The sequence below is a fragment of the Galeopterus variegatus genome, unplaced genomic scaffold (assembly GCF_000696425.1).
Source record: "Galeopterus variegatus unplaced genomic scaffold, G_variegatus-3.0.2 Scaffold491, whole genome shotgun sequence".
Lineage (NCBI taxonomy): Eukaryota > Metazoa > Chordata > Mammalia > Dermoptera > Cynocephalidae > Galeopterus > Galeopterus variegatus.
The window spans coordinates 106,116-126,242 of NW_007726602.1; the positions used below are offsets into that span (position 1 = coordinate 106,116).

At 38.1% G+C, this 20,127-nt stretch overlaps 1 protein-coding gene across 1 annotated transcript in view; it reads left to right on the top strand.

The window, feature by feature from the left end:
• The first annotated feature begins 739 nt into the window (after positions 1–739).
• The window catches only part of BVES (blood vessel epicardial substance), a 31,261-nt gene continuing 11,873 nt past the window's right edge, over positions 740–20,127 (top strand). The window contains exons 1-7 of the mRNA XM_008569395.1: positions 740–883; positions 3,387–3,623; positions 6,277–6,401; positions 9,248–9,435; positions 10,531–10,639; positions 17,040–17,207; positions 18,257–18,398. Of these exons, the coding sequence (XP_008567617.1) occupies positions 3,398–3,623; positions 6,277–6,401; positions 9,248–9,435; positions 10,531–10,639; positions 17,040–17,207; positions 18,257–18,398 (958 nt within the window). The 5' untranslated portion in view covers positions 740–883; positions 3,387–3,397. The remainder of the gene's footprint in view (positions 884–3,386; positions 3,624–6,276; positions 6,402–9,247; positions 9,436–10,530; positions 10,640–17,039; positions 17,208–18,256; positions 18,399–20,127) is intronic.

Here is a 20,127-nt window from a genome sequence, read left to right on the forward strand (position 1 = left end):
TTATACGACGGGCCGCGGAGCCTCCGGACCCGCCCATCGGCAGAGGCGCGCACGTCAGGCGCCCGTCGAGCCGCTGCGTCCTTGTCCCTCGCGCTCCGCGCCCCGTCTCTGTCGCCCCAAACTTTGGCCAGCGCCGCCCAGACTCGTGCCGGGAACAAGCCAGGTAAGGAGCGGGAGGTGCAGGTGCCGCCGGCTCCCCCCGCGCGCCTGGCTATTTGCAACCTCGCGCTCCTCGGGCCAAATCGGGAAGCAAAAGTTGGATTCCAGCTCCACTGGGAGCAACTTTGCCGGCCCCAGCGCCGGCTGCCCGTTCTCTATGTCCAGGCCCCGAAAGCGCCGCCCTCTGCCCCTCCTCGCTGGCCTTGCCCTCGACGGGCTCCCTGTCCTTGGAGGTCGCCCTTCTGCCCGGGTCTGAGCGCCGCCGTTCCCACCCTCAAGTGTCAGCTTGCCGCAGCTCGGGTCAGGCAGCGCCAGCGTCGGGCGCTCGGCCCCTCCGGGTGCCGGCTCTCGAGCTCGGCTGCTCCTCTCTCCACTGGGGTCCCGGGGCTCCCGGTCCCCAAGCACACCAAGGCCCCTCCTCGCGCACTGTGGGGCCGCTGGGTCCCGCGCGGAAGCCGCGCGTAGTCGGACGCGTGGTGTCGCGCACCCCTGCTCCGCGCTGGGAGAGAGGTGAGGTGGCGCGGCCCGAGAGCGCCTGGTCAAGGAGAACAGCTGACACTGACCCTCCTCTTAGGAGCGGAGACGGGGTCCCAGGGGGGCCGTGACACTCGCCACCCATCCGCTCTCTCATCTCCGAGCCGTTGGGAAGCGGGTTGTTGGCCAGATAAGTCCCAGAAATTGCCTGCTTTGAGGCATGAATACGTGTGGAGAGACTCTCAGCAACGTAGTGCCATTTGCCATTCCGAAGGTGTACAAAGATTCAGTTACAATCACAGAATGAATTAAATCTACTCACACCACTTTTGCTCATTGCTTTTATCTTCGTGTTTGTAGTTTGGTGAAGGTATAATGTTAGTTTGACCATTTAACTATTTAGCCCTGCAAACACCTATTTAAAAACCAATAGATAAACAGGACTTTATTAGAACAGCTAATTTAAGAAATTTGGCTTTGAGGGTCTGGTGAGAGGATGATAATTTCTCTTAATTTAGTTAAAATTAATCTGAAAGTTTACCAACTTCCTCGTTAGGCCAATTTATTCTCTGTATTAGGATAGTTCAGTATAAGCCACTTAAATCCATCAAAATAAGCTGAAGCCAGTAAGATCCAATCAGTATTTATTGACAATAGGTAACTGGCATCTCACAATAGACTATACATATATACATATACATACATACATACAGTTAGGTGTTGTGTGTCAAAATATGTGGTAAGAGGATCCCACCTTTTAAAAATTGCTATTACTTTAGAATGTAATAATAATAATAATAATAATAATAATAAATAAAGATTGGCATTACTATTTTCTGGTTCTTGGGTCAGTAGATTGTAGTTTTTCTATCATTTTTCTTGGACCAGAAATTGGTACGTGTAGTGCCACTTGAACATATAAAAGCCTGAAATTGAAGTACATGTGTAATTGAGAGGGTAGGCAGGGGAATATGTATTGATTAGTTTATTATATAAGTGTGTATTAGAACCATAGGCTAATAAAACTTGAAGGACTTTTAAAGACCATCTAGTCCAGCTACCTCTATTGCAAGGAAGAAATAGACCCAAGAGTAGAAGTGACTTTCCTTGACTTATGTGACTCCCTGGTGGCTTGTGGCGTAGAATCTGATTCTGCCCACTTCGGGAAGGCTAGGTGTTCCCCTATCTTTACTACAGAGCTGTGGGGAGACTGAACAGCGATTTCTAAAAGTGTGTCATGTTCATGTCCCTTCAGTATGGCTTTCATTTCTGCCTCAGTGGCGTTATCTATAGAGACTAGGTGTTGGAAGTACATAGATGAATAAGCATTGTCCCTGCATCCTAGGGACAAGGGTGGTTAGAAGAGCACACAGGACAGTGGGAGTGCAAGCACATTCTGAAGTACCATAGAAATAGTAGTTGTTATTAAATGGTAGTTCTTATCAATTGATTTGATCATTTCATTCACGGTTTGTAAATTTGTGTGTATGTTTTTTATCATTCTAGAAGATGTGGAATTCTTTCACATTTGTCTATTTACATCCTTTCAAAATTTCCAACCTCTGTCCATTATTCTACTGCTTCCAAAACCCTTACTTTAGTAGGTTGAAAACAAATAGAAGAGTAAGGTTAATTGCATGACATTATTTTGAGAGAAATACATACAGTATTTCTAAATTAAATTTAAAGGTATTTTGGGTCCCCATTTGGAATTTTTTTTCCGAAACAGATTAATTCATGTATTCTGTGAACCTACATAGTTTTTGTCAAGGACCAAGTTTGTGTAAGTAATAATAGAAAAAGTGTTTTTAAGGACCAGAGACCAAGGACAGGTAATATGGTCAGGAAATAGTGCCACTTTGTGTTAATTTTTACATAAGCATGTGTAAAATGTATGTTCTTTGAAATGTATTTGCTATAGATTTTAATATTAAATAGTTAAATATATATACCTGACCCCTCCTACATATCAGTAAACTGGAATTTTACTACTTTTTAATTTGTGAGATGCTACCAACTAGAATTATTATGGGAAAGAAAGTAGAGATTGAAATTAGACAATAAAAGAAAGTATAAATGTTTTATCTATCTGTGTATACATAAATGTTTATAGTAATGTATATGATTATAAATTATGTACATATATGATAATAAATATATATATGTATGATATAGTGATTTAATGACAGTAAAAAAGAAAGCCTAAATATCCTAAGTCTTCAAATAGTGAATATGAGGGTGTTAATTTTTTTTTGTAGGTATTCAAAAAAATCAGTTTTTCCAGTTATTTTTTCTGTTGGGATTCAGTGTCACCAGTGGGAATATGATGGAAGACTGTGTTAAATAACTTTGTAATTGCTGTGGTTTATGAACATTGGTAATTGTATTTTTAGATTAGTTAATTCCCTTACTTCTCCCTCCCTCATCAAGTATGTGTATATACATATACTTCCACACACACATACACATAAATATATGTCAGAGAATACTTGTGCACTGTGCCAACTATTTTATATATTTCATTTCATTTAATCATAAAGCAAATGAAGTATTATTATCATCATTTAACAGGTAAGAAAATGGATACATTTAAACAGATCTGGGAATTGAACCCAGGTCTATCTAATTCATAAGCAGTGGAGAACATTTGCCAATATTTAATTCACAAAAATAGTTTTGGTATAACACCTATAGGGATGTTAAGATACAGTTGCCATTTTTATGATTTTTTTTTTGTTTATTTGTTTTTACAGGAATTTTCAAGATGAATTATACAGAGACCAGCCAATTGGCAGAACCAACTGCAATAGGCTTTACACCTGAGTTAGAAAGTATCATACCTGTGCCTTCCAATGAGACCACTTGTGAAAACTGGAGAGAGATACATCATCTAGTTTTTCATGTAGCAAATATTTGTTTTGCAGTTGGGTTGGTTATTCCAACTACTGTTCACCTTCATATGATATTTCTTAGGGGGATGTTAGCTATAGGTAAGATACCTAACTGAGATTTTATATAACTTTTCTATAACTGGCAGCAGATGGCCTTTGTATTGGGGCTTCAGAGTATCCCCTGTCAGGTGTACAGGTGTATAGCATACCAAAAAGTGTAAGTCTTTGTTATCCAGTTAACAATATATCAAGTAACTTAGAACATAGGCCGTCACATGCCATGTCTCTCCCTTACTTACTTTGGGTAAAACATAAGTATGTTTTCATATGTTGTTTAGGTTTTCCAGGTATCAGAAAATCCATTCATGTATGAGTGTGGTCTTTGGAGCCGGATTGTTTGAATCAAATTCTGGTTCTACTACTTGCTAGCTGTGTAATTTGGCAAGTGATTTCGCCTTACCATTGTTTTATTATCCTCATGTGTCAAATAGGGTGAAAATAATACCACCTCCTAGGGTTTTTGTAAGAATTAAGTGACTGTGTGTGTGAGATTTTATATATGTGTGTGTGTGTGTGTGTGTGTGTATACAGACACACATACACATCTATATGTATATGTACGTACTTAGAAGATGCTTGGCACATAGTAAGTACTATATAGTTTTAACTGTTGTTATTAGAAAAGGCACTAACTTGCTGTGGCCAATAAAGCAAGATTAGGAACACAGTTATCCAGACCCAGTAGTTCAAGTAAAACAGTTTTTGGCCCCAGTAACCCTGATGAAGTGGGTTAAGTTGATTCACATCAAAATATTGAAACAATTGAATCTATTATTTTAGCCAGTGATACTTGACAAATTACTCTCTATGTGATTATTTCCCTGATTATCCATTTATTCAGGTGCAGTTTTGAGTAACTGTAATGTGTCAGACAAAGATTTAGGAAGGTGGTCTCCAGCATTGAGAAAGACACTATTATGGGGGCTGGGAGTAAAACAGACGGACAGTGACAATGTGACGTGTCAGATGCTGTGGTGCAAGTGTGTACCCAGTGCCCAGGGGAATGGAGAAGTCGATAAGTTCCGTAGGAAGGCAGAGCAAGGTCTTTCACTGAGGAGAGGACACTGGAGCTGGTTTTTAGAAGATGAACACGATTTCTCTGGGTGTGAGTGTGTGTGGTTTCCAGGCAAAGGTCACAGAAGAAAGGGAAATTCAGCATATTGGGCTGAATGAAGAGTAGCTCATTGTGCCTAACATAGGCGAAAAATGACTAGAAGAGGCTTGAAATGTAGCTCGAAGGCAGCTTGTGAGCTTGTGAGACTTCTGGCGCTGTGTAACCTCTGAGTAAAGTGGGGATTGCACCAGGAACAGCAGAGTGTTGAATGGGGAAAAAAGCACCCTACAAAAACACAAAAATCAATTAGGAACTTCAGGACAGAGTTTTGAAGGTGGAATGAACCAAATAAATCTTCTAGTCCAACACTTTATAAATGAAGAAAGTGAGGCCTAGACAATTAAAATGACCCATCCAAAATGAAGATGGGGAAAAATGGCCAAACCAAGACTATAATTCAGGTCCTCTGGCTTCCCTCAGGCCTTCTATTCTTCTAACCTGTCTCCTTTAAACTATGATATTTTAAATTACTTCAGTATTTGCCATGAAATGTTATTTAAAGAACATTTAAATATTTACATTTTGGGCTTTACTCAGATGCCCCAAATCATTCTGATGAAATAAAAAATTGCCAAAGAATAACTTTTTAAAGTGGGAGGTTAGCTTTTGTGTGTATGTGTCAATATATTTATATCTTAGTGATAATTTTATTTTAAATTAAAAATATGTATTAACTTTCTCATGACAAAATAGATCAAAAGAAACTGGGGATACTTTATGTAAGGTAAGAGAATTGATAACACAAAACAGGAAGATTCCAATAGATGAATGGATAGTCATTGATTGAAAATCCAGTTGGCTAAAATATTTTGGTAAAATATTCAGACTTACTAATAATCATAGAAATGCAAAATAAAATACAATATGTGATTCCTAAGTATGTATTCATAATTCATAATTATAAAAGTAAGAATTTTCAGATTTTATAATATTGACAACATGATACTGGTATTCCCTAGTAGTAGGATTGCAAATTTGTACAAACCTTTTGGAAAACAATTCTTCAATATTATCAAAAGCTATAAAGTTCATTCTCTTGATTCACCTTCAGGTAATCTAGCCTAAGTAAACAATCACAAATACAGATAAATTTTTATGTATAAAGGTGTTTTTGCTACTTACAAAAATTATACTCCCCAAATCTTATCTGTCCAGCAGTAGGGGAATGGTTAAGTAAATTATGATTTAATTAGTTACAGTCATTAAAAGCTATGCTAAAAATAGGTTTAAAAGTAGGTTTTAAAATTGAGTATGCTATAGGTTTGCCATCAGGTAAAACAGTATGAAAACTGTAAGGCAGCATTAACTATCAACAGTGGTTTTCTTTAATTAGTAGAATTCTGGACTTTTTACCTTTTAAAAAATGTTTTCTATACTTTACAAATTTTCTGCAACAAATCATGTGGGGTTTTTTTTGTTTTGTTTTTGTAATCAGATGAAAAACAAAATGTAACAATGAATATTTGGCTTGGGCATTTCTAAAATGTGCTTGATTTATATAGAGAGGATGATAAATTTGTTAAGCTACCCACTGAAGCTATTTTAAATATCTAACATTTTAACTTTGTTATTCAACAGGATGTACCCTTTATATTGTCTGGGCCACTCTCTACCGATGTGCCTTGGATATAATGATCTGGAACTCTGTGTTCTTGGGTGTCAACATTTTGCATCTTTCATATCTTTTGTACAAGAAAAGACCGGTAATTACTAAAATTAATTAATAAGTGATTTTAAAGCTAAAAGCTTTCAAAAGTGTTTTGTTCAGACTTGTGAGTGAATATCTAACATCATTAGTCCCTGCAATATCATTTCTCTTAAGATTAGATCTTCTGTTTGGATGTACCTGAAAGTAAAACACTTAAGTACCGTGAAATTTGTTCTTTAAAAGAGTTTTTCAAACTTTTTAAATCATTAGGCATGAGAAAATATGAATAATATTTTCTATTTAGTCATATTACTTGATTATTTATTTTGTCTATTGATATTCAAATGTCACTTGGGAATATCTTTGCCTAGTTATAAAATTACTTACTATAGGCAACTTCTGTAAACATACTAATGATTTACAGATAGTTCCTGCTTTGTTTTGTTTTTTAATGTAAAGACTATGTTTTCTTCTTGTGCCCAAATATTCATTTAAGGAAATCAGCGGTTTTGGTGGGTTGTTACTAAAACACCAGTATTTAGCTTTTTCTTTTCTACTCTGATTTATCTTTATGTGTTTCCTTGATCATATCAAAAATAAAAATAGGGTATGAAAACAGCAGGGCTGCTAGAGATCACTCCAGACACGTTTACTGACTTTCCTAAACACAAGCATTCAGTAAAGTAAAAGATAAAATACTCACCCTAATGTTACGTTCAAGTACAGACCTGTATGTTGAAGACTGTTAGAAAACTAGACAATTCACAGGAGATTACAATTTGAATGATACAGATAATATGTATAATAGGCATTTCACTAGAAACTCAAACATAGTAACTCTGTCTGTGTTGCTTTACTGAATTAGTCAGTTTTCTCTAGATTATGCTATGTAATAAACAACCTGAAAATCTCAGTGATATACCACAGCAGTGGGCTGTTTTTCTCACCCATCTTATATTTAGACCCCAGCAGCTGTGTGTCAGCCCTGATCTGTTCCATCCATGCATCATTTTAGGGTCGCTGCTGAAGCAGCACTTTCCATTTGGCCCTTGTATTCTCATGGCAGAGAGAAAAGTACAAGAGAACAAAAGGGAAACACCCAATGTTTCTTAAAACTTCTGCTCAAGGGCCGAGCCTGTGGCGCACTTGGGAGAGTGCGGCACACTCGGGAGAGTGCGGCGCTGGGAGTGCAGCAGCGCTCCGGCCGCGGGTTCGGATCCTATATAGGGATGACCGGTGAGGTCACAGCTCTCACTGGCTGAGTGCGGTGCGGCCGGTCTCAAAAAGGACAAAAACAAACAAACAAACAAAAAAACACTTCTGCTCAAAAGGGACATTTGTCACTTCTCACATTTCATTGGCCAAAGCATGGCTAAACTTGATGATGTGGGGGGTGGGGTGGGGTGAGGGGATGTGTAATCCTTTTATGGGGGTTGAGAGCAGCAAATAATTGGGAACAGTAATATAATCTGCCACACTTACTGCTGTATCCCCTGTTTCCGTCAGTCACGATTGGCACACAGTAGGTGCTCAAAAGAAACATTTGATGAGTGACTGCTTTCAAAGAGGAGAAGAATTAAGAGGCCCTTATGAAGAAATTGGGACTTGAGCTGAGATTTGCAGGATGAGCAGATGATGAATATGTCAATAAAGTTTTCAGATTGTGTGTTCATTACTGTGCCACACTGGCTAGTGTACATGCTGGAAGTGGTACATATTTGTGAATAAATTATTTTAAATGCTTATTACGAGAGCTCTGGCATAAGGGAAGTAGTAAACGATAGTTAAAATGAGGATACAGTTCCTAAATATCAGAACTTGCTGGAACCCCAAAATAATAAGGTTCAGAAGTTGCCAGAGTGATCATAGCACCAGGAAGATAAATTGCTTAATATCTGTGCTTTTGTTTCTACTCAGACTATAAACCTACTTTTTTGAAAACTATAAATGCTGATTCTTCATTGAAATGAAACAGCCGGACAAGTAAGAGCATTGCTAATGCTAGAGTGACCTCAGGGTGGAGCAGCTGTCATGGGTCTATAGGCTGCATAGTGTATCTGCCAGAGATTTTATTGGGACAGATGATCGTTTGGTTTGGACCCCAAAGTTAATTCACAGTGCAGTACAGTTTTCCATCCACCCAATTAGTATGGCTTCTGGAGATTAATGCTGGGCCCAAACACAGGGCATGACCTGGACCATGGAGAATCTGACAGTAGAGGCAATTAAGCCATTTTTGCTTTTTTCTTCCTCCAGGAGCCAGCCTTATTTACCAATGAGTTCTCCATTCTACAGAGTTAATCTTAGCTTAGAGTGCAACTGCTATGCTGAAATGCTTTTACACCCTTTTCTTTCACTTTGCTTGAGAATACATAAATGTGAAGCAATGATTGCGGGGGGGGGGGGATTTGTTTTCCTATCTTAGCATTAAATTGCATAGAAATAAAATGCTTAATGTATGTATTGTTTTTGTAAATTTGTTTCCACATTGATTCCTATTTTGTATGTTTATTTTCTTGCTATAACATGTAAAAGTTAGTGTAATTTTTTTCTGCGAATCCTTTTGTTTCACAGAAAAGGTTTTGTGTTATTTATAGAAGATTTTAAGATTGGGAAGGGAACAGTGTGACAACATTCAAAACTTCAACCGTTGCTTTATAGCCCATAGGAAGAGGTGTGATCAGTAGTTCAGTCTAACTGCAAAAAGCCCTTTTTTCATCTAAGGTATAACCACCTTACATCACCATTTACTCTCTGTGTGTGAAATTCCATTGACCCAAACACAGAAAGGTAATAATGTGGATCACTGGTTTGTTTACTGTCAACACCGTGTTGAGACCACAGTGGTCAGTGTTGGGGGCTGCTGCACTAGCACAGCATCAAGTCCTGGCTGCATTTCAGGTGAAGATTGAAAAGGAACTCAGCAGTGTCTACCGACGGTTGTTTGAACCACTCCGGGTCCCTCCAGATTTGTTCAGAAGATTAACTGGACAGTTTTGCATGATCCAAACCTTGAAAAAGGGCCAGACTTATGCTGCCGAGGACAAAACCTCAGTTGATGATCGTCTGAGTATTCTCCTGAAGGGAAAGTAAGTGATCTATGGAAATTGAAATTCCTAGTTTGCCTTGAGTCTTTTCATGGCCTCTGGGAAGGAGATGAATGGAAGGAAATGTTGCCAAGTAGTGGAGGAAGCAGGCACAGTTTGTCACTGGTGAAATTTAATTAAATTAATTAATTTATTGAAACATGATTGATTGTACATCTCTGTGGGGTACAGCGTTGAATATCCATATCTGTGTGCTCACATCAGAATAATTAGTATATTCAATATTATACAATGTAATCATTTTTTGTGGCCCTTTACCAATTTCTGAACAAATCACTAAAAAAAGAAAGAAAGATACAACAATCACAATAATTCACTGAACTTCGGAGAGAACAGGACTGAGGCCACCAGAGGTGGGAAAGAGGGAGGTGGAGGGGGGTAGCAAGAAATTAGAAATTTCATTTTACAATGACACCCTGGAACAGTATAGAGCATGTGTTAAAGCCAGGTAGAATTTACTGCTGTGAATCATGTTGGTGTCAGGATTTTTTAATTGTGAATATTTTTAATCATTTTTGACCTTTTATTTACTCAAAATCGAAGTAGGTTTAAATTAGACATTAAAATTCAGGAGCTTATGCATGCTTCAGAGGTGTTTTTTTTTTTAAACATCACAAAAGTATAACTTCTAGGAATATCAGTCTTCTGGGGAGAGAGCCAGTATATGTGTGCTGGCGTGATTATTAATAGTACCCATTCCCTCTCAAAAGTCTCGCATTTTGAGTAACAAATTATACTACCATTCCACCTATATGAGCAATGGTAACCATCGGAAGGCACATGTCTGGTTCAGTATGGATGCTGGTTTTTTTCCTTACATTATGAGAGTATTTCAAAACATTCATGGAAAGATTCATATTATCTTTTAATTCTATTTCTCCAAGAACTTTTTGAAGTGCCCTTGTATTTTTTGAAATAAATACTTCTGCCTCAGGAAGTGCTTTTAATTACGTCCATTATCTGTGGAATTTTAAAAACTTTAGTACTAAACACAATTTTATAAGATTATGGTGATTTTAAGGATTATCATGTTATTTGTGAAATTGTGTGTTTACTAACATGAATTTCTGTTATCAGAATGAAAGTCTCCTATCGAGGACATTTTCTGCATAACATTTACCCCTGTGCCTTCATAGATTCTCCTGAATTTAGATCAACTCAGATGCACAAAGGTGAAAAATTTCAGGTATGTTTTAGCATGATTTTTGCGAAATTGAAACTAGTTCATGTTTCATTCAAAATCCAAAGAGTATTAACAGAAAAGTAGCCATAATTTATCGAAAAAAGAGGTTACCGTGTGGTATATATAGTATGATCCTGGGTTTGTTTGTTTTGTTTTTTTTGTGGCAGCTGGCCAGTAGGGATCCTGTTTTTTAAAAAACTTAAAATAATGTGTATATACGCAACAAAAATAGGTCTAGAAATCCTAATCCTAATTTGGAAATAGTGTTAACACTGTTATTTCTAGGTTGTGAGTTTGGTTTTTTTTCCTTTTTGCTTATTTGAATTTTTATAATTGTTCTGTAAGAAAACACATCTAATGCTTTTATTATGAGAAAAAGGAAAATGTCTGTTCGAGATAATCAGTGTTTCTAAAACATGTAATTAATTTCTTTTATTGGAGAAAACAGAAAACTGGCTTTGCCCTATATAACTTATTTTGTTAATCCATGTGAAAAAAATCTAATCACTTTGCTCTTTTATTCGTAGTGACTATGTTTACAGGTAAAGAGTGAAGTTTTTCTTAGTAGCAATAATTCAAATGTGGAATACTCAGTGTGATTCTTTTTGTATTTGAAATGTAATGTATTGCTCCACTACGTGGCATTCTGTTCTGATTCTTTCTGTAAGTGCCCTGCTCTCCTGTTTTATTCGTCTCGTCATTGGTAGGAAAGTAACCAGGAAAATCAGGGAGTTTCCTTTAGTTTCAGCCTCTGGATAAAAAGTGGTAAGGTAATCCTGAGAACAGGATTACTTATGAGCAAGAAGATAAATCTGTTTAAGTAGGAAGTGGAATTGAAGGGGATGTTAGCACCTGAGGGAGGAAGAAATGTCAGTGTTTTTGATAGCAAAATCTAATTTTAGAGCCTCATTTTGAGATGCTGTATAACTTGGGATACCACAAGAGTGGAGATAAATGGGAAGGAAAATTTACAATATACAGTTTAGTTTATTTCATTTCTGATGGTTTCAGCCCTACCCTGCACCCATGCTACCTGAGTAATCATGTAACTTGCTAACGTTCTGTGCATTTACTAGAAGGTCCCATACAAGTTCACCGATTATGTGTAGCACTATTCCCAGGCTGGCTGGGTTTCAGATACAGAAGGAGAAGCTAATGCTGTATCCAGGCTCCTCTAATTTACACTCTCACCTTGTTATTGTAAAGGTCAGGTATGACCTGAGACTTTTGTTCATATTGTATCTTTAATCACCACCATCTACATACTGGTGCCGGGCCACTTCTTTTTAATTTCCTTATTTCCTCTGACCTCCCTGCAGTATCTTCTTCCAAAGCCCAGCATTTCTCTGTTGCAGCTGTTTCTCTGTGTATAGTAGCAAGTGGTTTTATATAATAACTCAGTCTCATGTAATCCAGGAAAGAGTGGGAGTTGGGGATGGAGTGGGAACTAAGTCTCCCATTTCCAGAAGCAGGTGACCACTAAAAGGCTGGGGATACTAACATGTACTGTCTTTTCCACTGGATTTCAAATTATATTTATAGTTAAGTTGACATAAAGGAATTCTGGCCACTAACTACGTTTCTCTTCTTGGGAACTGGGGATTGGATTTTGGTAGTTGGGAAATGTTCCTGATATACTGTGAAGATTCCAAAAACATGACCAAAATTGAGGTACCGTATCTGGGTGAAGGACATTTATTCTGCCTTTCCTACCACCACTTAGCTTTTCTCTGCCTAGGGTCTGGTGTGGCATTTCCTGGTTGGTCAGTGGATAAAAACTACCCTATCATCATCCAGTCTGTGTCCTGCACAGTTCGAGCTGACTCCAGAAGAGTAAGCCCTTGGGAGAGATTGTGCTTTCACTGCTTTCAAAATATTCCTGTTGGCAGATGCTCAAGAGTAAAAAATAGCTGTTGCACATCTGTGTAGGAGCATATATATTACCTCTTACTGAAGCAAGTTCCCAAATGAAAAATATCACATGCTCCCAGGGCTAACTTCTCACTACCTGTGCCAATGGCAGAGGACACTTGAAATATCCGTGGTCAGACTTGTCCACCCACATGCTTTTTTCCTGCTAATCTCATCTTTCCCTAACTCTGACCACATTCAGGTGTTCTGACAAGGAGCTACTTCCTTTGAATTTTTATTTCTTTAAATTCATTCTGTGGTTGGGGTGCTAATGAATTGTACATAGGATGAAAAGGAAGAAATAAAAGGCAAGTGGAGTCAATGGCTGTGCCTTGAGACTGTACAGTGAGCGTTGCTGTAATATTCTACTCTACAGTAAATGTACAGTAGTTATAAGGATAATAGGCATAGTGATAGAGATGAGAAAACAGATTCTGAACTTACAGTTTATTCTCTCTAGGAGGATGTTTTGGTACTTACAGACCAAAGTTGCTATTTATACCTGTGGTAGAATCTTGAGTAGTAGTATCATTCATGCCATTTTACATCAAGTGAACTTTGCCACTCACATGTGTTTCTTTAGTGTTCTGTCATGCTGTTGCCTTCCCATAGCTGGTAGCATGTCCTGGTGCTAAGAAGCCAGAAATCAAAGCTTGATTGACTTAAAGGAAAAGGACTGTCTCGGAGGCCTATGTCCACACTCTTGTAAAATAAATGAACAGTAAGTTTTAACTGGTGTTTAAAGAAAACATTATCTTAGTATTATGTAAATATTTCAGTGAAGCTGTGAAGCAATTTAATCTGCCAGTTTTGACTGTGCCATATTTTAGTGCTTATGTGAACTCAATAAGTGTTAGTTGAATAGACCATGTTCTAGGACACTTTCATGTTCCTGGAGTGTGAAATGCTCTAAAATGCATGAAGAAAATAATGACTTCTTCCCTCAGGACAGTCAACCAGTCCTATTGTCAGACTTACATTTTTGATTCTAGCACATTTTTCAATTCCCTCACACACCTTCGTTCTCCTGGGATGCGGTTCACTGTTTATATCAGGGTGTAGAAGTGGTTTGGAATCTAAAGTGAGGGACCAACCCAGTATCTTTTGATAATCACTGCAAACATAGTTGCAAATGCTCAGTCTAATTCTCTACCTGAAAGATACCTTTTTGTGTCTTCCATTGCCGTGCGCTCTTTTATTTCTTCAGTAGAATTCTTCACAAGAACTGAAGCATGCCCCTGCTGAAGTACCCTAATAACTTAAGAAGTAAATTTATTTTACAGAAGCCTTAAATTTTTTTATGTTGCTTTCTACAAAATCCTCATTAAAAATACACTTTGACTGCCGTGACAGGAAATCTTTAAATAAAACTGTCTCTTTGGCAGAAATGAAGCATTAGCTATCAAGTAAAATGGCCTTGGTCAGCATGCTAACTGCTGGCTTCTAACTAAATGCATGCTCTCTTGGAGCTATAAGTTTCTCATGTGTTCTGCAGGTATAGCTTATTATTTAAATACTGTTGGTAAAATTATATTTAATAATAATTTAAACAGGTTTAAAGTCATTTTCAGCCATCAACAAAAAATGGATTTGCTAAGCAAATTATAGTGTCATAGAATAAATATCATTGCCTGAGTAGAAGCTTGAGGTAGTTCAAATGGTGGAAGAGAAGTTAAATGCCTTACATGTCACCTAGGTAAAATTTCTTCTACTTTTTCTGGGTGATTTCCAACTCCTCTTTTAACTCCTTCCCCACCACATGTGAGTTATATTTTCCAAAGTCATGGATGACATCTTTTCAGGGACCTCAGTTCTCCTAACCCTTGGTGCATGGGTGGGCCACCATGAGTGCACAGTGCTCATCTTTCTGTTAATTCTCCCGTGGAATACTTTTCAGTTGCCTTCCATTGATTTACCCACCTCCTGCTGTTTATGGGCATTCCTCTGGGCTGATTTGACCATATACTTCTCTTCCTATAAAGCTTGCCATCTTGGGGTGAGCTTTCTTCATTATCAGCTTCTCAATTAGAATGTAGACTTCATGACATTGTGTCCAGTTGTTCTTTGCATGAGGGACTCTCAATGGACTGTGCAGCCAACTTTGTGTTCCCTTGACCAAAATACTTTCTATGTGATCATCTTGATGAATATGGGATGCATTGAGTAGGATTTTGCCTGGTAGGAAAATATGTCTGGGCTAGAAGTCAAAAGTGCAAGGCTCACCACAAACATGTGTTTGTGAATAAATTTTCATTGTTTTTCATTTGTCATCTGAAAAATGGGTAAGAATATTATCTGTCTTATAGGCACTTTCGAAGATCCACTTACATGTAGATATAAAAGCACCTTAAATGTTTAAAAATACAACACATATATAAAGTGTATGGCTTTGTGTGTGATTGTCACCTCCTAGCCATTGTCTACCACTTTCCCTTGTTCTGTGTTTGTCAAAACTTATTGCCACCTGAGATTGTCATATTTATTTATTATCAGCCTCTTCCACTAGAATGTAAGCTTCATGGGGCAAAGATCCTGTCTTTCTTTTTCACCACTGTAACCTCTGTGCCTTGAACAGTATCTGGCATAAAGCATGTGCACGTTAATGTATATTGAAAGAATGTATGAAATTTAGTGCTTTATGGAGACTTAGAGCTGCTGGTGCATTTCTTAAATCCAAATGAGTTTGGTTTTGGGGGATTCCTACTTTTAAGATAATAAATAAATACAAACTTATTTTTCTGGGAACACTAGCCCCTTTTTAAAGTAGCCAAACCCTCTAATTTGCTAAAGATCAGATTTCGGCCTGTTGATATATGGAGAGAAGCTGGGTTTTTCATTTTCTCTCTTGGTAGACATAAATACCCTTTGTCATCTGAAATGTGTTTAATTTTGTGATTTACAAAGGGGCAAGAGCTCCTTTGGAAATATTTGCTCTGAGGCCCAGATAGAACTTCAGGTCAATTTAATAAATCGTTATTAATCTTCTACTAGATGTAAAAGTGGATTTTGCCTTCAACGGTATTTTCATTTGTTAATTCCTTCATACGATAAACATGCATTGAGCACCACTTTGTGTTGGAAGCTGGGTATTCACACATGAAGACACACAATCCCTGCTATTAGAGTGCTCAGGAGAGACAGATGTGTCAACAGATGAGTTTGGATTTAGTGATATGAGTGCCTTCACGAAGCTTGGAGAAAGGGTATTAACTGGTGGAAGAGGACCTGCGTGGGAGGAAGGGCTTCCAGACACTGGGCAGTGAGGGGCATGGCCCCTCACTCTGGAGGAGGGGTTTATTTGAGGAATACTTGAGCTCTGTGTAATGCAGTTATAGTGCCTTCCAGCTTTCTTATGCAAAAATTCCTAAGGGTTTCCCAGCTCAGAACTTATTGGGGGATCTTTGTGTGTATCCCCAGTGGGCTATGCTGGAGCTAGCCTTGAAAGGTCTATGACAGAAGGACTCTCACAAGCCATATTCATCAATAATAGCCTGGGCCCTTAAAATTTTCCAGTCTCTAGTGTGTATTTGCGGTATCATTTGGGCAGAAAGTCTTTTTTTTTTTTAATTTTTAATTTATTATTAGCATATTCATTCTTAAAAATAGTGATATTTCTTTATGCCCTTTGCCTGACCTATCATTTTCCAAACTGCCTCCCTTCTTTCCCCCCATCTCTAGTATCCCTAGGTTTGTTCTCTCCTTCTGAAAATTCAATGTATTGTTGTGGTCTTTTCTTTCTTTCTTCCCTTCCTTCCTTCCTTCCTTCCTTCCTTCCTTCCTTCCTTCCTTCCTTCCTTCCTTCCTTCCTTCCCTCCTTCCCTCCTTCCCTCCTTCCCTCCTTCCCTCCCTCCCTCCTTCCCTCCCTCCCTCCTTCTCTCTCTCCCTCCTTCCTCCTCCCTCCTCCCTCCTCCCTCCCTCCTTTCCTTCTATCCTTCCTAACAGTCAGTTAGGAGTGAGAACATGTGGTGTTTCTGTTTCTTTGTCTGGCTTATTTCACTTAACATAATTTTCTCCAGGCTCATCCATGTTGCTGCAACATTGGCAGAAAGTCTTTCGTCTACAACTTGCTCACAAATATTACCTCAGTTCATTTACTTGAAGCTGTGTTCTTAAACCTCATTGTAATCAGCAGGGTGTAAAGAAATATTTAGCTGTAAGTCGTATGTCCAACTGCAACATGAGTCTGTTGTACTCTACATCAGAGGTATTGACACAGCAGCCATTCTTCTGTCACTAGACCTCACAGGACAAAACAACAACAGAACAGAGAGAATTTGCTTTCATTTAGTCTCCAGACTGTTGTTTTCAAACATAATTTTATACATAGTTATAGAAGCTTGTGTGTACTGGATCTTAATTTAACTAATTTGAAAAAGTGTTGCCGTGATAATGTCTGCTGAATTATTCTACTCTTCCCTTCCCTCAAATTGCCATAGTCATAATTCATATGCATAGATGGACTTTTTTCTTTGTATGTTTGTGTCTTCGGCAGGTCACCATTATTGCAGATGATAACTGCAGATTTTTATGCTGGTCAAGAGAAAGATTAACTTACTTTCTGGAATCAGAACCTTTCCTGTATGAAATATTTAGGTATCTTATAGGAAAAGACATTACAAATAAGCTCTACTCATTAAATGATCCCACCTTAAATGATAAAGTAAGTGTTTTTCTAAGTTCATGTATTTTGTTAAATAAATATGTATAGTGTGGTATACCTCATTTTATGCAATGTATATTTTCCTGAATTTTCATTAACTAGTCATATTTTAAGTGCAGTGGAGAACCTTGTAATGTAGAGATCCTTCAGGGGATCATTTCTCAAGAGCAAGGAAGTATTTTGTAATTATTACATTTGCCATTATTGAGAGAGGAATCTATAAGTGTCAGGGACCAACCTTTATTGTGATGAGGTATTATCCTCTTCAAAAGAGCCTTTCAGACAATCTAAGGAGATGGTACGAGAGTGGAGGGAGACGGGGTGGAGCAGGCCAGGGCAGGCAGAGCAGTGGGGAGGCTGCACACAGAGAAGGGCTGACAAACCCCAGTGAGCAGGAAGTTGGCATTTTTAACACTGGTATCTTCCAGACTTTTTATTTAGTTTAGTTTTGTTTTCATGGCTGGCCGGTACAGGGATTGAATCCTGGACCTTGGTGTTATCAGTGCCACGCTCTAACCAACTAAGCTGACCAGCCAGTCCTCGTCTCCCAGTCTTGCACGCCTTCCCGGTCAAGCCCAATTCCCGAGAAACCCATAGGTGACAGGAGAGGTGTGGAATTTCAGGGCTGCATAGATATTAAATAATGTGCAGTTTGGTCTTAATTTCCCCACATTTGTTCAAAAGGAAATTTAAATAATTATGGAAGAGAACTTGCAAAACATTGTTTCTGTGATGAGGACTGTTCTCCAGGGATAACGAGACTGGGTGTGTGCCTTCTTAAAGTGGTCTTGTCCAGGCGGTTTATCCAACTATGTTGGTGCTTATTATTTCAGATCAATAAATAGCCTATTGAGTGTATTAAATTTTTATAATGTATCCATAATAATAGATAATAATAAAAATCATAGCTTACATTGATTGGGCATTAATGTGTATAAGGTTCTCTTTTTAACGCACTAACTTATTTCAAGGAAAAGTATATGCTCCTTACAAAGAATATATAATTCAAATCCCATAAATCTCAGAAATCTTAATACTTTGCTTTGCAGAAGGCCAAAAAGTTGGAACACCAGCTCAGCCTTTGCACACAGATCACCATGCTGGAGATGAGGAACAGCATAGCCAGCTCCAGTGACAGTGAAGATGGGTTGCACCAGTTTCTTCGGGGCACCTCCAGTGTGTCCTCTCTTCGTAAGTTACCCCAAAACTGATAATACTCCAAGGTTCTGATGGATGTCCCTGGAAGCAGACAAATAACAACTTTGATCAGAAAAATAACTTTCTGAGTACCTATTTGGCAACCTAAAGTTAGCAATAAAAACAAATTTTTTCTAGCTTTTTTTTATCAACTAAAATCCAACTTTAGAACTCTTATTTCTGTTTCAGAAATTGCTCACTCATTTTACCATTTATTTTGCTTAAATAATGGTTCACTGGAGTAGTGTGAAAGAGTCCACATGGTTTGGTGGGTATTTGGCTGTGCTGTTTTCATGATTTTAGTTACAGTGAAAGCCTACACCCATCAATGTGTTAAAAATGATAGGGAAACAACTGCTGGATGTTTTCCTTCTGGCTGGTTATCTCAGTGTGAGCTCCAGGAGTTAAAAAGTGAGTATGCAATGGAATATTCCTGAAGATGAAGATCACTCAACACACCGCTGCTACCTCATTCACATACCTATTAAGAGGAAAGTTTTCCAAGACTCTGCTGTAGTTTAGATTGTTTTAAAACATTTTAAGTAACACTAATGACACAAGTGTTGAAAATTAGTAAGTAAAGTGAGAGAAACAAAATTATTTTAAGAATTCAATGCTTAAAATTATTTTAAGAAGTATTCTAAGAATGATGGTACAAGAACTTTACATAAATTCTTGTGAAATATCAAAAAGGCAGACACATTCCTGTATTTCCAATTGTATTTTATACCATAGTAACTTCTAAAAAAAATGCAAACACACATTCAAAAATTCTATGCTTATGTAAATTATCTTGTAACTTTGTGTATTTTTAGATAAATTGGATTAAGGATTTTAAGTATTGCATAGTTAAGAAAGGCTAGAATTTATAAGGCTGTATGGTGTGTAGGGGAGGCAAAACTTTACTCTTCCCTTTTAGTGTGTTTTTTTTGGCTCAGCCTGAGAATTAAATTGACAGAAGACAGATTAAGAGAAGTAAAGCATATACATTTTACATGGCATGGGAGTCTTCACAAGGAAGTGAAGACCCAAAGAAGCAGTTAGAGTCAAACACTTGTATACTGAATTGAACATAGAATAGTAAGTTGTAAAAAAGCAACTAAATTATGTTGGAAGACTTAAAGAGTTCTTTTAATGATGCTTGTACAGAATTCTTTCTGCCTTAACTTCCTGTCTTTGATGATGAAGATGCTTTCCTTCTAGTATAGGGAGGGCATCTTTCACATGGGAATATCATCTCCTCTGTTTAAGAAACAGAATCTTCTGGCACCTGGTTTTTTAAGTGCCTATAACTCCAAATAGTCGATATGCCAGAATGGCATATTTTTAATTCCTTCAGATATAAGCTTTCAGAGCAAAGGCTAGGTACAGAAATGTGTTATGGACCTGAAGGGGATTTTAAGAGCAACACAAATGAGAAATTGGAAATAGTTGTGTTTTATCCCATAGGAACTTTTTGAAGGTGTTAACTTCAAAGTCTCACATGCAGATCTGGTGCTGCTCTGGGCCGTGTCCTCCTCATTCTGAGACTCAGCCAAAGGAGCAAGCACCATCTAGGTCGTTGCGGTTGTGATGGCAGAGGGGAGACTGTGGTGGCAGATTCACACAGTGGCTCTCAAAGCTCCCACTCCAATGGGGCACATGCCACTTCCACTCATGTTCCCTGGGCAAGAGAAGCCACTTGGCCACAACCGACATCAACAGGTAGATCATTTAATCCTCC